The 16,387-nt window shown below is 46.3% G+C and overlaps 1 protein-coding gene across 1 annotated transcript in view; it reads right to left on the bottom strand.

The window, feature by feature from the left end:
• Positions 1-16,387, bottom strand: part of LOC142310728 (ovostatin-like) — a 175,169-nt gene that overhangs the window by 22,617 nt on the left and 136,165 nt on the right. Inside the window, exons 26-32 of the mRNA XM_075348354.1 lie at positions 16,022-16,198; positions 12,253-12,331; positions 11,907-12,060; positions 7,307-7,387; positions 6,178-6,340; positions 4,084-4,304; positions 3,768-3,983 (exon numbers count right to left, since the gene is read on the bottom strand). Of these exons, the coding sequence (XP_075204469.1) occupies positions 3,768-3,983; positions 4,084-4,304; positions 6,178-6,340; positions 7,307-7,387; positions 11,907-12,060; positions 12,253-12,331; positions 16,022-16,198 (1,091 nt within the window). The remainder of the gene's footprint in view (positions 1-3,767; positions 3,984-4,083; positions 4,305-6,177; positions 6,341-7,306; positions 7,388-11,906; positions 12,061-12,252; positions 12,332-16,021; positions 16,199-16,387) is intronic.

Raw genomic sequence — 16,387 nt, 5'->3', positions numbered from 1 at the left:
GGATCCAATATCATCTGATCGGTTTGCTGGAAGGCAAAGTGATCAGATGATGTGTCAGGATCAAGTGCCTGAATCACATCACACATCAGCTGATTGTATAAAAGCCGATTATACAATCAGCTGATGCATCAGTAGAAAAAAATAATAATACTCACTTATGTGCTGATTACCGGCAGCTCCTGGAGCGATCGATTGGACAGGAGTCTGATCCCGTCCGATCGCTGCAGCAGCTGCCGGTAATCAGCTGATGAAGTCCCCTGACGGCAGGATCAGCTGATAGCCGGCCGGGCGCGAAGAAGCCGGCGACACCGCGATCAGCTGATGCGTCAGGTGACTGCATCAGGTGATCAGCGCCAGGTCCTGCAAGCAAGGTCCTGCCCCGGGGAGACTGCACACCGCCAGAGCGGCGGGACCGGGAGGAGCTGGGAGCGGGCATGGCACCGGGACCCTGCGGACAGGTGAGTATATGACATTTTTTTATTTTTCTACTGTTCACTTTGGTTTTCGCCGCTGCCTCCACCTCCCGCCCAGACATGGCGCCGCACGGAGCTGACATGCACAGGACGGGAGGTGGAGGCAGCGGTGACGGTACCGGGAGGATTCACGCTTCTGTGTTTACCAACAGAAGGAATCCTCTTCCTGTACACGTCACTGTAGTGCCCACCCCTTGCGTGTATAGCTGCGTTTTTAGTCATAGAAACGCGGCTATATGCGTTATTCATTGCGTTTATAACATCTCATTGAATTCAATGAGTGAAAAACGCAGTGGAAAACGCAGAAATAATTGACATGCTGCGTTTTTGTGGTCACCACAAAAACGCAGCTAAAAAAAACCGCTGTGTGAGGACAGCACTTCTGAAAACCCATTGACATTGCTGGGGAAGCAATGTCACTGCGTTTTCAGCACAAAAACGCGGTAAAAAACGCCGCTAAAAACGCGGCAAAAACGCCTAGTGCGCACATAGCCTTAAGCCTTCTTTACACGCTGCAATTTCTCGTGCGATCGCATTTGCGATCGCACCCGCCCCCATCGTTTGTGGGGCACGGGCAATTTGTTGCCCGTGTTGCACAAAGTCAGTAACCCCCGTCACACGTACTTACCTCCCGAACGACCTCGCTGTGGGCGGCGAACATCCACTTCCTGAAGGGGGAGGGACGTTTGGCTTCACAGCAAAGTCACACAGCGGCCGCCCAATAGAAGCGGAGGGGCGGAGATGAGCGGGACGTAAACATCCCGCCCACCTCCTTCCTTTCGCATTGGCGGCGGCCCCAGGTAAGCTGCAGTTCATCGTTCCCGGGGTGTCACACAGAGCGACGTGTGCTTCCTCGGGAACGATGAACAATCAGAGCACAGAAGGACGGTCGATATTTTGAAAATGAGTGACGTGTCAACGAGCAACGATAAGGTATTTTTGCTCGTTCACAGTCGCTCATTTGTGTTACACGCTACGATATGTCAAACAATGCCGGATGTGCGTCACTAAAGACGTGACCCCGACGACATATCGTTTGATATATCGTAGCGTGTAAAGCCCGCTTTATAAATTTCTTTCTTATTTGCTGCTGTTCCGCTAATTCTGGAACAGGTTTCCCTTTTCTTCTGTGCCCCGCTGTTCCAAAGTTATGTCCTCTGGTAATAATGGTGCAAATCATTCCTTCAACCAAATGGGCGTGTACTACGGAACTTCTCTGTGGGTGCTGCCTTGATTTGATTGGTCAGCGACAGAGGACAAAAAGCACACGCCTCCAGAGAAGTTATGTGGTACACGCCCAGATGGTTGAAGGGAAAATTTGTATCCTTATTTCCAGAGCGCATAACTTTGGAATGGAGGGGCACAGACGAAAATGAAAAACTGTTCCAGAATCAGTGGAGTAGCAACAAATGGAGGACGCGCTCAACTACAGTTAAAGAAGACCTATCTCTGACCTGATATAGGAGGTACCAGTATGTCCTATATCTGGGGAGGGTTAAAGGATATGGACATCTCTGGGAGTTAGGGTTTCACCTAAATGCATGTATTTTTGTCTAAAAGTATCACTTTACTAGCCGGTTTGATTTTAAGTATTGCACCAATTGCTTTCTATAGCATCTACAGTATTGCAGGCTGACGAATGAGTTAACTGAGAAGTCAATCAGCCTGTTTTCATCGAAAAGTTTATCGTTCTCATCTTCAGAGCTCTTCCTGGCTGTTTTCAGACCAAGACGTTTAATTAAAATTTAATGTTGTCATAAATCAGCCAAGAGGAGCTCGAAGGAAGGTAGCTAAGTAGAGATGAGTGGCCCCGTGGAAGCTTGGGTTCACTGGGTTCGGCTGGACTTTAGTTAAAGGTTCGGTTCTGCAGCCACACTTTGCCTCGGACCCTAAAACCTATGCAAATCAATGGGGTCCTGAACTATTGTGCTGTAAAATGCTTGTAGTAAGGGCTAGGGGGCTGCAAAAGGAAGCAAAGTGGGGGCAATTGCCCTGCAAACAAATGTGGATAGGGAATAAATGTAAATAAAAATGAAGTGGGCTCCACCCTATTTTTGATAACTAGTGCATTCCCAACCTGGTAATACCAGCCCCCAGCTGTCTGCTTTACCTTGGCTGGTTATCAAAAATAGAGGAGATCCCACACCATTTTTTTTTTTTTTAAATTATTACGTAATTAATTTAAAAAAACCTGTGGAATCAAGTCTATTTTTAATCCCCAGACAAAGTAAAGATAATCACTGAGGGTTGCAGCCCCCAGATGTCTGCTTCATCTTGGCTTGTTATCAAAAATAAGGGAGACCCACCACTATTTTTTTTTAATTATTAAATAATTAATTTAAAAAATCATGTGGAATTCAGTCTATTTTTGATAACCAGACAAAGTAAAGATAACCACTGAGGATTGCAGTCCACAGCTGTCTGCTTTATCTGCACGTTATCTAAAATAGGTGGGAGCCCACATCATTTTTCTTTTTTGTTCACAGTAGCATATAGGGATCTTCCCCATGCAATAAAGGTTGTTAATTGGTTGCGCAGCAGCATTTCAACACGCATTAATTGCATATGGACAGCACCCAAACTCCGAATTTAGACATAGAGGGTTTTTTTTAACAGTCCATGTTCAAGTTCAAGCCCCGGACACCCGGTGACCGGTAGGAACCCCTAACTTTACCGTTCGGGTTTGCTCAGCCTTAAAGATTAGAGCTATAAACGCTCGCCTTAGGACAAGCTTACTAATAGATTCTTGGTTAACTCATTCAGCAGTCAGAAGTAGGTAGGGTAACACAAAAGCTATTGCAGGTAGAGATAAGTTGTTTGATTCATGGGACTCCATTCCAGCATCTTGGTGCGTGGTACTTGGCCGCAAGACGAGAGGTTGCCAAATCGCTTACCTTTTGGCATCCTTGGGTGCAATTTGATTTGTCAAGTCACACAGATGACATCACGCCAGCTCTGGCTAATCAAAATCAGCACCAAGAACACCGGAAGGCAAGACATTCATCGATCTCCCGTCTAGCCACAAGGTACCATGGACCAAGATGCTGCGGCGGAGTCCCACAAATCGATCCGTTCTTCTCTAATTGAAGGCTAATGGGGCAAATTTTTTAATGAAACCCAATTGCAAAAATGATTTCTAGCCAAAAACACATGCATTTAAGTAAAATGGAAGCCAGCCCCCAAAGGTTTTCATATCCTTTAGCGAGCCCTGCCTTATAACTGTATGGGAAGGGGGTGAGTTTTATAGTGAGAATCTTGCGATGTGACAATGAAGGTCTTGAACTTCAATCTTACCTGTACTAAGAGGTTGCCCGTTCCAGTGGTACAAATATGGTAATCCCCCGGTACAGCCTCCAGCTTCAGCCTCTGAACCAGCAACTTGTTACTCTCATCCACAGTTATTCGGGCCACTTCAGTATCTCCTTGATTGACAACAATGACAGCATTGGTTTCCCCGACGAAGAACAATCGACCATACTCAGTCATAGCCTTAATGACCACCATTGTGTCCTAATGGAAGAAGACCACATTAATATATTCTTCCAAATTTTTGTTTATTTATTAAAAGTGTAAAAATCTAGGAAGGGACCATGTTTCTCCTCTTGAATACCTGTGAGGATGTGTAGCCACCTCCGGAGTTCTGGCAAAATGTCAGCCATGCTGCTATTTGGCCCAGAAAAGCTTTTTTCTCTGGAGTTGGTTCATAGGTCTTTATATAGGCCAAGAAAATGTTTGTTGTTATGTCCACATCTGCCGTCGCAGGCATAGGGGGGAAGTAATAATAGGGCGTCTTTGGAGGTAGGTTTTCACGTTCAAAGTGTATGAAACCATCTAGAGGAAAGTCAATATGAGAAAATCATCAGTAAAACATCTCCACTTTTACTTCAATATGATGAGTACGTTTTATATGTGGTTTTCCTTAGACACTAATCTTCTGTACTGCGGTCACACACACACTATCTGTACAATTTAGGCTACTTTCACACTTGCGTTGTGTGACGGATGCAATGGATGCGTTGCATATAGTGGCACAACGGATGCTACGGATCGTACAAAACAACGGAAAGCTTTTTATTTTTTTTATTCTTTTATTTTTTTCTTCTTGACAGTTTTACCGGCAGCAGACTATTGAAAACGATCAGCTGATCGCTCTCAATAGCCGGCGGACGGTCGCTCAGCTGAGCGCTGTCACTTACCGGCGGCCAGGCATGCCGGCGGGCGGTCGCTCAGCTGAGCGCTGTCACTTGCCAGCGGCCGGGCATGCCGGCGGGTGGTCGCTCAGCTGAGCGCTCTCAATTGCCGGCGGCTGGGCGCTCAGATGAGCGCTGTCACTTGCCGGCGGCCGGGCGCTCAGCTGAGCGCTGTCACTTGCCGGTGGCCGGGCATGCTGGCGGGCGGTCGCTCAGCTGAGCGCTGTCACTTGTCAGCGGCCAGGCATGCTGGCGGGCAGTCGCTCAGCTGAGCGCTCTCACTTGCCGGCGGCCGGGCGCTCAGCTGAGCGCTGTCACTTGCCGGCGGCCGGGCGCTCAGCTGAGCGCTGTCACTTGCCGGCGGCCGGGCATGCCGGCGGGCGGTCGCTCAGCTGAGTGCTCTCACTTGCCGGCGGCCGGGCATGCCGGCGGGCGTTCAACTGAGCACTGTCACTTGCCGGCGGCCGGGCATGCCGGCGGGCGGGTGTTCAGCTGAGCGCTGTCACTTGCCGGCGGCCGGGCATGTCGGCGGGTGGGCGCTCAGCTGAACGTTCGGCCACCGCGAGACAAAATAAAGTTTGTGATTTAAAAAAAAAAAAAAAAAAAGAGCATGCGCTGTGAAATCCTACGGATTGTGCTGCTCAAAAAAAGTTACATGCTGCGTTTCTTCCGCTCTACGCAGCGTCAAAATAACGATGCTGCGTCGTCCAGCGGATGCAACGCTGACACTTACGTTACAGTGCGTTGTCCATACAAGTCTATGAAGGATAGCGCAGTGCGTTAACGGACTGCGCTATTCTCCATAGTGACGGACTCCGCTGAATGCAAGTGTGAAAGTACCCTTATTCAATGTTTTATGGTTTTCCCTCCCCATCTTTATATCTGATGACCTCTCATTATCCAGGATTCACCCTACAATTGCTGCTGCATTCCCTGTCTTGGCTTTTATACAGACTATGATAGTCCCTTCCGATTGGATGTGCTATACTAATCCCGCCTGAGGTCATGTAATCCCTGTCTGGCTAATGGGAACTTTTGCAATGTATGGCTATTTTAGGCAGCTCATTTGATACAAATCGCAATTTGTACGCATTTTCCTGGTGCACAAGAACTGGCATTAAATCAATTTGCTCATTTCTAGTGTTCATTTATTCCAGGAGGAATAACAAAGGAACAGTACAGTATAGACTTCTAAGAATATAATTGCCAACATTCCCGTTTTTGCTGGGACTGTCCCGTAATCTCTACTGAAGAGGGTGGGATTTATCCAAACTCCACCTCCATGTAGGTGGGACTTAAAGGTCTCAATTTTGGGCTTCAAAACTTTAGTAGATATGTAATAATCTTCCAGATTTGATATTTCAAGGAAAACACAAGGATTTGCTAAATCAGACACATTTTAGTCCCCTTTACACATTTTGCTGCATTATAAGCTCGTCATGGCTGACGTTACAGTGTGCATCACTTATGTGTTTAGGACCACGGGAAGTTATAGAATATTAGGTTTACAATACCTTCAGTAATGGCCTTGTTTTCCAGAATGTTAAACACTCTTTCCGAAATATCATCTAGTCCAGCCAGGGCTGCGGCATAAGACACATAGGAGAGCGTGTATATATTCAGAGACTCTATCTCAGCATTTTGGAGACACCGCTTACCTCCTTCTAACTGTGTGTCCTATGAAAATTAGAAAATACATCAATGGTGAACTTTGCAAAAATGTACATGGAGCTTCATACTTCAAAATAAAATAAATAATTATCAAGGCACCCATAACACTTTTGTCTTAAAGGGTTTGTCCACTACTGGAAAACGCCTTCTCATTCCCCATGTTTGACTCCATTAAAATATATAAGCCTATACTCACCTCTCGTGCTGACTTCCACCAGTGTCAGTGCTCGTATTTCTGGGGCTCACGTGAGGTTGTGACGTCACGCGAGCTCCGCGCCCATTAACTGCTGGCTTCTCTCTCCCAGCCTTCAGACAAATGATTAATCAACAGGAAGTGAGAGCTGCTCAACAGGAAGTGAGAGCTGCTCAACAGGACGTGAGAGCTGCTCAACAGGACGTGAGAGCTGCTCAACAGGACGTGAGAGCTGCTCAACAGGAAGTGAGTGCTGCTCAACAGGAAGTGAGTGCTGCTCAACAGGAAGTGAAACTGGCCACTCAGTTCTTGTTGAGTAATAATTTGTCCAAAGGCTGGTGATTGGGCACAGTGCTCTCATGACATCACAACCTCGCTTGAGCCTTGGACTCACGAGTAATGAAACTGTTGGAACCGTACGGCACTGGAGGTGAGTACAAGCTTTTTTATTTTTATTGAGGCCAAACATTGCGAATAAGAAGGGGTTGTCCTAGTAGTGGACCACTCCTTTAATCTTATTGTAGCTTATTGGCAAAAAGATAACATTGACAACAATATTTAGTGAAGGGTGGTCTACTGGAAGATTGAGTGATTTAAAGAAAAAAAACAGCCATTTATGGATGATTTTACTGATCAGATCACGGCTGCTGTTATTCTATCAAATTTTACAATTTTGTAAATAGAAAATATTAAAAAGCTCAACCTTAAAAACAAACATTTTGGGCTTTAAATCCATATAGTTTTGTGCCTCATACAGTAGATAACTTAGGTTTACTCACCCCAATGCCATATAAATCACCAGATTCTAGTAATCGTTGTAACACATAAGCCGTAAAGAGGATATTGTTTTCGTCATCATCCTATGGGAGAAATATTTTGGGTGGTTAAATTAAACATATACAATATTTATACAATAATAAATGATATCTGCAAACCTCCAAATTTCCACCAGAATAGATTCAAAGCTAAACTATGAAAAGAGCCGAAACCGTGCACTAAAGTTGTAGGTTCCCTAAACCAAAATCAGAACGAGACCGCTCTCTTGGCAATCGATGCCGATCAGTCTACGGACAATAGTTGCTCTTAATCTACCCACCCATCACCGCTGTAAGTTTGCCCAGGAAGCAATTTCTGTTTTACCAAAATGGGCAGAAATTGAACCAAAGACCCCTCAAATCAACTCCAAGTATAGTGAACCGGCATGTAGCCCAAAGATCAACTCAACTGGTGTGATAAAATTATCAACAGTCCTGAAGTTACTGGGATTGACCCAAATTGAGGGAAATAGTATAAACAAATAAGCAGGCTGGGCTAAAAAGATGGAGAGTTTGCGTAAAAATAAGTTAGCAATCCCACCCCATCTGTGGACATTCCCAGGACAATGCTTAGAGCTGGAATTTAAAGGGAGTCTGTCACCCCCAAATGCCTTTTAAATAAACTATACAGTGCTTAGACCCTAAAAGAAAAACCATTCAGTGTTACTGCTACAGTGCTTGAACAAAAAAACTTTTAACTCATATACAAATGAGTGGGCTTTGGTGCCCCCTTGGTGTGGCCAAAAGTTTGGTGTATCATTATCCCAACTCCTTTTCCATCTTGCTTTTGATTGACAGTGCTCACTTCCTAGATTGAAAGCTGCCATGCGAGTGTGCGCATGCGCCCTGACCCTGGCTGTGCCGATCATGCGTGCACACATTTCGTTGTGGGTGTACACACTCTGCCCAGGCACATTTTCGTAGTTGACTCCTCTCTACTGATGCCACTTGCTACACTAGTACACCCTCAATTGTAGGGCGCGGCTTCAGAAAGGAGGAGAATTTTAAGGTGCTTTTTTTAAATTAGCTACTGAATTATCATTGATCACATATTGGGCGAACCGTATGTTCTCTGCTCTTTCCTCTTTTCTAAAGCCTCTCGCTAAGTTTCTAGGTATTCCAGGTGCCAGCAGAGAGAGACCAGGTAGGAGAACATCACCTGCCTGATGAAGTGTGTGCACGCGCGGCCAACACTGCGAGTGTCAGTGTGCATACGACTCATGTAGGGCAGAATTCACTCTAGGAAGGGGGCACTGACCATCAAAACCAGGAGAAGTCCCCAAGATGGGACACTCCAACCAGGACCATGGGGCACTTGTTACCGGGCCAGTTCTGTTCTCAGGAGGTAGCGGAGGCAAGGCCCGGCTCTGTGACCCCAGTGGTTACGTTATAATGGAGGGGAATTATTTACAGGGGAGATAAGTTCGTGATGCCACCCATGGTATACGCCGCTGGTAATCTGTTCCCCTGGGGGCGGTGGTGATGCAGCAGTGTTGGTTGAGCTCTCCACGGGTAGAGCTTAGCCCCAGGGCAGGGATAGACGTAACTAGTGAGTCTATGGTGTTGAGATGTAATGGCAGGGTGCAGGACCAGAGACGTGCTTTACTCACTGTTGGCAGTTCCAGGTAAATACGACTAGTGAGTGGCTGCCTTTGGAGTGCTGAGTTCCACTGTGATGGGCTCCAGTTCGGAGGCACAACTCGGTATACACTTCTATGTCCTTCCCTGGTTGTCTTCTTGCGCTGGCCTCTCCCGCCTGCCCTGCGCACACAGTGCCCTGAGCCGGTGTCCGCGGACCCTGTCGTGTGGCTTGCAGCTTAATCCCTTGGCCCTATGTGGTCAGCTTTTTAACGGATTATGTGCGGTGGTGGCTTCGGTACTTGTAGTATCCTCGGCCTCCGGTTTACTAGCTGAGCCTTGTTGTTCTCCACTAGTCTAGTGACCGGATCACCGATGAGGCCAAGTCCCTCCACTCCGGTATGCCGGCTGTGCATCATGGCCATGGGTGTATGGCGCCCTTCCCGTGGGCTCTAGGATGCCTTCTCTCCTGATCCTGGGCCGAGCTGCTCCAGCTCCAGACCCCAGGTCCTCTCTCCTCTGCTCCTACTTCTTGACTTTTCTCAACTGACTGTCTGCCTGTGTAAAACTGGCTGACTCACTACTTCCTTCTTTCTGTGCTTACTGGTTCCACCCACTCACTAACTAACTAACCCCACCTCCAAGCTGGCTGTGAGAGAAACCATGGCCTGATGGGGTGTTGCTAAATAAAGAGCGTCTGTGTTTGTGTGTGCACCGACCTGTGACCTCCTCCTTACCCTAGAATGGGATACCACATCTCTGGCTGAGATGCAGTACCAAGGGGGCTTAATGGTGCACTGAGCTGTTGGCCACTCTCAGCGTGCCCCGAAACCACCTCATTTGCACATAAATTAAAAGTTATTTTCTCAAGCACTGCACCAATATATGGTACAGTGTTAGCTGTATTTTTAATAGGGACTAAGTCCCTGATAGCACTTTATGGTTAGCTTAAAAGGCATTTTGGGGGTGATAGACCCCCTTTAACACCCTATAATACCAACTGAATAGCCATTAGGTACACCTCTTGCTTGTATATAAACCTAATTTTGTTAGACAAGAGAACGTGATCCTCAGCTCTTCCCTTTGGGTACCTTCTTGATGACAACGCCTACTTGACTAACAAGACAAGATTTTCATACAAAGAAGAGGGGGATCATATCTAAGAAACAGAATGATGGAGGAACAAAAGAAAGACACTGAAAGATTCAGTAGAATGGCAACATCTAGTATAATTTATGCCGAGTAGTAGGTTCTCTTAAGTAGACGTCATAGTTAGCTTAGTCTGAATATTCTAGCACATTCCATTATATAGATAATTTCAGTGGTCAAAGTGCATACAAGGACACTCTATGGGTATACATAATCAGTAATAAATACTGGTTTGATGCCGTGTGTCATGCGATGTTCAGCTCTGCAAACACCTACTGGCATGGTGGTGTCAGACTCTGTTCATGCTGCAGACTCTGACAAGCAACCTGAACCTGAGGCTTCTGGATTGTTCAGCCAGAGCCAGGCTTTGGCTGGTTCAGTGTCAGGCTGCCACTAGGGGGAGCTGGAGTCCTGCACGGAAATACACTGCACAGAGCTGAATAAGCAAGGAGGGGAACTCACAGTGTGTGCTGATGCAGAGTCTCGCATCATCAGCCAGAAAGCAAAAGCGGGGGATGGTCGGGCAGGCCGGGTCATACACAGTATGGGGAGAAGGAAGACCGGAGGAACGAGCAGAGGCGGGGTTGAGGTCAGGCCGAGGTCAGTACCAGAGGAAGCAAAACAAGTGAGGAGGTAGGAGAGGGCGGAACAACTAGAACCAGGGCTATTGTGGGAAGGAAGGAGGTGGGATAGAGGAATGGCAGAACGACTAGAGGACGGAACACAGACAGTGACCGAGGGCAAAGAGAGGGAATGGATCAAGATCACACTTACAGGGACCAGCAATCACAGACAAAGCAGCGCTAAGCTTATAGCCGACACTGGTTCACCAGAGATGACCGTATTTAAATCATCCGAGCTCCGGAAGTGAGGCCCGGGAGAAGGCTCCGCCCCTTAGCCATGTGGACGGGGAGGCAAAAACCGTGACATTCAGGTTCACTAGTCTTCAGCTCTGCAGGAGTTAATTCCTGCAGACTGTTAAGTATGTCCTAAGTGCTCAGGTTGCTGATTGCCAAGTGCAGCTGTCACTTCCCTATTTTAAGCACTGCCTCCTTCCAGGAAGTGCCGATGGTAGCTTCAGTTTTTACTCCAGCGATCCCGGTCTTAGTGTTTTTCCTGTGTATGGTGATCCGTGCTGCACTTCTGAGTGGTGTGAACGTTTCCCTGTTGTGCGTTACTTCTTCCCCTTTTTCGTTGCTCCCCGGTACACATATTATCTCTCCTGTGTGTTTTGAGTGTGGTGTGTATGAGTTTCAGTTCTCCTTTGTCCGTGTCTTTTTTGGGGTTTTGTCTTTGTGTGTGTGCCTCGAGGGTTTGGAGAGAGGGAGTAAGATCAGGGTCCAAACAGGAGTTGGGGTCATGCTGGGAGCTCAAACCTGATTACCATCAAACCTACCACCGAGATAAGGGACAGCACAGGGACTCAAGTCTGAGGTGCACCCTAAGGGCCCCTGTCCTGTCTCCATTTACCCTTTGACACTGTGTGATATATATTGTCTCTCCTATGTGTTTTGAGTGTGGTATGTATGACTTTCAGTTATCCCTTGTCCGTGTTGTTTTGTGGGGTTTTGTCTTTGTGTGTGTACCCTGAGGGTGTGGAAGAGGGGGGAGTATGATCAGGGTCCGGACAGGAGTTAGGGTCACGATGGGGGCTCGAACCTGGTTACCATCATACCTACCTTCGAGATAAAGGACAGCGCAAGGTCACAGTTTTACGGCCAGCCTAGGGCCCCCTATCTTGTCTCTATTTACCCTGTGATACTGTGTGATATATTTTGGGCTTGTTTACATCTGACATTAGAAATTCTATTTATGTCTACAAGACAGCGCCCATTACCTCGATGGTAAATAATGACCCCTCTGGACGGAAACAGCCAGTCGTCAAGTCCTGGAGATTCCCCAGTTGTACCAGTGTCTGTTGTTGCATTGCTGTATCAACATAAATAAAATCCTTGGCCAACTCAAATGCATAGAATGTGTTCGCAAGCACCCTGAAATCATAGACAATACAATCATTTAATCAAAAAGCAAAAACAAAACTTTTTATACTTAAAAGACAGAAAAAAACAGGTGAAACCAAAACAAGTAATCAAATCGCTGTTTCCAAAGACGTCATCACCTTTGTCATCACCCTTGGGAAGCAGCTCACTGACATTAGGCTGAATGTATCACTTTGCACTTACCAAGAATTCGGGGTGAATGAATTTCGGAAGATGGAATATTGATTATTCCAGATTCTGCATGGAAGTTGTCGACCATAGGCTACAAATAAAAATGACTAATTAAAACAAAGCTACTTAATTTTTTATTTTCTTATTAAACTATTGACTTAAAACAGATAAAATATCGATTATATCGCCATGTTCATGGATATTTCATAAAGTTATAAATCATTAAACCTTTAACATATCAGTACGGAGTAGGGAGATATTTAGAAATTGATCCCTACTGTAAAAATTAATATTTGTTTGGTTGACGTAAGATCTAACGAGATCCTTATTTCTAGAGATGGTATTTTCCCAGAAAATGCTGCACTTTACGAGAAATGAAAAATTGCCTCCAGAGAGTTTAAAGGGGAGCTGGTCATCAGGAAACAAACTATTGTTTTACCCTCCAATAGGTCTCCTTCATACGTTTGTGCAAAACACGAACGTTTTACATGGTCCATGGTGAAGGTGCGTATATGTGTCCATGTCTCTGTGTTCCGTGTGCTATTTGTGTGCGATCCGTGTGACATCCAGATAGCACACGGACAGCATGAGCTGGTATACTTACCTGTCTCTGGCACTGCTGTTACTTCCAGGTCTGCGGTGAGTGCAGTGAATATTTATGAGCTTAATGAGCAGGACCCAGAAGCAACAGCAGAGACAGAGACTGCAGTGCCGGAGACAAGTATAAAAATTCTTCATTTTTATGTGACCTGTGTTTTCTCCGGTTTGTGTGACATCAGTGCTGCTGGTGACGCGCCCATGAGGCCTGGGGTTTTACTCGTCACCGGGCCGGTGATAGGTCAGGTTGTCATAGTGGCCTGGCTCGGTTCCGTGGTCCCATCGGTGTCAATAAAAGATGAAGAGTTTGGGGATGTTGGGAGTAGTTGTCTTGTGACGCCACCTGTGGTATGCAGCTATGGGGGGAGCCGCCGCTGCAGAAGATCTCTCTCTTATGGGGCAGATGGTAACGCAGCTCGGATGATGCTGCTCCCCACAGGTAGACCTTGGCCCCAGGGAGGATGATGGTGGTGGTAGTCTATAGCGCCAGAGCGCAGGGGCGTCGGCAATGATGGAGATGACACAGAGACTGCGGTCAAAGTTCTTTTTACTCACTTCAATGTCGTCACCCTTGGAGTGATGGTTCCCACCGTGATGGGCCTCAGTCGATCCTGGATAGTTCGGAGGTCACCATTGTAAGTGCCTTTTTTCGAGGGTCCCTCCATGCCAATCCTGGACTGTGGAACGGGTTGTGGGTGCTCGCTGCACATTCTGCGGACCCTGGAATCCCCTTCAGGTGTAGAGAGCCCGGGTTTAGCTTCCTGCTCCAAGCCTCAGCCACCCTGCTCCACTTGACTTCCTAAGGTGTCGTGTTGCCTGGACCGAAGTCCTGACTTGACTGACTATGTGTGAATGTTGCTCCTACTTCCCCCCCCCCCAGTGTATCTCCACCCCCAAGTTGTGACAAGTGATTGGGAAAGTCCTGTTCCCATGACAGCCAACCCCCCACATCTACCCTAGCCAGTCCCAGTGGCTGGCTACTAAACTGTATGTTGTGTGAATGGGATAAACACTGCTGAATAACCTCCTCCTTACCCAGGATGAATACTGCACCTTAAGTGAGATGCAGTACCCTGTGGCGACTGAAGCCTCAGGGGCGCCACATTGCCAGAAAACAGACATCTCACTGTGTCGAGCATACAGACACGCTTGTGCGCCACACGGACACACGGACCATGTGAAAACACGGATGTGTGACCAAGCACATTGATTTCAATGGGTCTACGTGCGCCCATGTCTCCGGTGTGTGTGAAAATGGACATCACACGTACCGGAGACACTGATGTGTGAAGGAGGCCATAGACTGATTAATTTTTGTTTTTTTGCACTTTTGTTTTTTTTTTTCCTTCAAAGCATCGCTGATAAAATGCAGAGGTGCCCAGTAACTGAGGTGAGGAGCAATAAGCAACAAGTGTCAAAATCCCAAATTCTTGTGACCGTGGAGGACTTTTAATGAGAGATAAATTGCAAAGTAAATTTTGTTTTTAGCAGTTTGCAATTTCACATAATCTAGTACAGTAGTTGACTTTTAGGCTATGTGCACATGCTGAATTTTCAGTGCAGATTTCTACAGCAAAATCTGCACCTTGTGGCAGAAAAATGCATCAAAAACCGCACGCTTTTTTTTGTTGTATTTTGGACAGTTTTTTTATGCGTTTTTGTGCCATGAGATTTTTCTTAAAAAAATGGCTGTAAGGGCTACAAAATGCTGGAAAATAACGCAACAAGGATTGACATGCTGCAGATTTTTCTGCACCCAAAATTGCAAGGAAAAAAGAAGCGACGTGTGCACATCACTTCAGAATCCTCATTGACTTTGTTGAGATAGATAGACAGGCAGGTAGGCAGATTTGGGCCACAAACAGCACCAAAAAAAATGCGTCAAAAAGGCACCATGCGCACAAGGCCTTCAAAATTTTTTTTGTGTTAACCAGAATTTTTTGTTTTTTTCTTTTTAATAAATTTTCATTATCACCATCATTATATACAAAAAATTGGAATTTTTTACTTTGACCACTTAAGGCCGCTTTACATGCTGCGATATCGGTACCGATATCGCTAGCGTGGGTACCCGCACCCATCGGTTGTGCGACACAGGCAAATCACTGCCCGTGCCGCACAACATCGCCCAGACCCGTCACACTACTTACCTGCCTAGCAACGTCGCTGTGACCGGCGGACCGCCTCCTTTCTAAGGGGGCGGTCCGTGCGGCGTCACAGCGACGTCACTAAGTGGCCGCCCAATAGAGGCGGAGGGGCGGAGATGAGCGGGACATAACATCCCGCCCACCTTCTTCCTTCCTCATTGTGGGCGGCGGCAGGTAAGGAGAGCTTCCTCGTTCCTGCGGTGTCACATAGAGCGATGTGTTCTGCCGCAGGAACGAGGAACAACATCGTTACTGCAGCAGCAACAATAATTGGGAAGGAACCCCCATGTCGCCGATGAGTAATTTTGCATGTTTTTGCGACGATGCAAAATCGCTCATAGGTGTCACCCGCTACAACATTGCTAAAGAGGCCGGATGTGCGTCACAAATTCCGTGACCCCACCGACATCACTTTAGCAATGTCGTACCGTGTAAAGCGGCCTTAAGTCTTATATTTGACCAATTAGAGATCATTTTTTAGGAGCCATCAATGTAGAATTAGGAAAGACTCGAGATAATAGGTCACTTCCTCCCCCTCCCCGCAGAGGGACCTCTGCACAGATCATGGAGCATGGCTACAATACTCCGCAGAGGTCAGATCTTGTATATTGCTTCCATCAGGGAAATCTACAAATGCTCAGGCATGATTATTGCCCCATGAATAAAATGGATTAATTTTTATCATTCTTTTTAAAATTGGAATAATAAAAAAAAAATCATGGCTTGGTCCACTTGACTCTTTATTGACGGTGGTGATCAGCCGCCACCCTGACGAATTCTGCATGGTGCCTTTTGGTGGCCATACATCATCATACCAGAAAAGCAGAAAGGCTCCACACAATGGTGTACGAGCTTCATGCCAGTGTGTATGAATCCTAAAGTCGGCCTTATCTGTGCCCTGCAAATTTTGGCATCAGCATCCAACGACCTCTTCCATATTGAAGCCTCCCTACTCCCCCATAAGTCACACATATCTAGACATATATAAAAATGAAGACATCAGAGCATCCATGGCAGATCATCTTAGAAGGTCTTACCATTAATGAGATAATTTTTAACTTTGTCCTCAAATTCGGGAGTTAATCTGCCCGTGTCACTGAGGTATCTGTAAAAATATACAGCGGAAAGGATCCGTAAAAGGTTCTGTTCACAGCATCCGTCCGGCAAGTTCAGCAGACGATTGAGATTCTCAACCCCGAGTTGTATTGTGTCACCTGCAAGTTGTAAAAAAAACAAAACATTGTACAATATGCGACTTAGAACAGAAATAGTTTTTAATGTTGCACCAAAAATTTAAGAATGTATCATCGAAAAAATGTTTTCATGCAAGTATCCAAATAAAAAACCCTTAAAAATTCAAAATTCACACAAAAGAATAGAAGACAGATAATAGTGACATTGCT

The sequence above is a fragment of the Anomaloglossus baeobatrachus genome, chromosome 5 (assembly GCF_048569485.1).
Source record: "Anomaloglossus baeobatrachus isolate aAnoBae1 chromosome 5, aAnoBae1.hap1, whole genome shotgun sequence".
Classification (NCBI taxonomy): domain Eukaryota; kingdom Metazoa; phylum Chordata; class Amphibia; order Anura; family Aromobatidae; genus Anomaloglossus; species Anomaloglossus baeobatrachus.
Note: the sequence above shows the minus strand (reverse complement) of the source record. Positions and strands in the feature narration are given on the sequence as shown.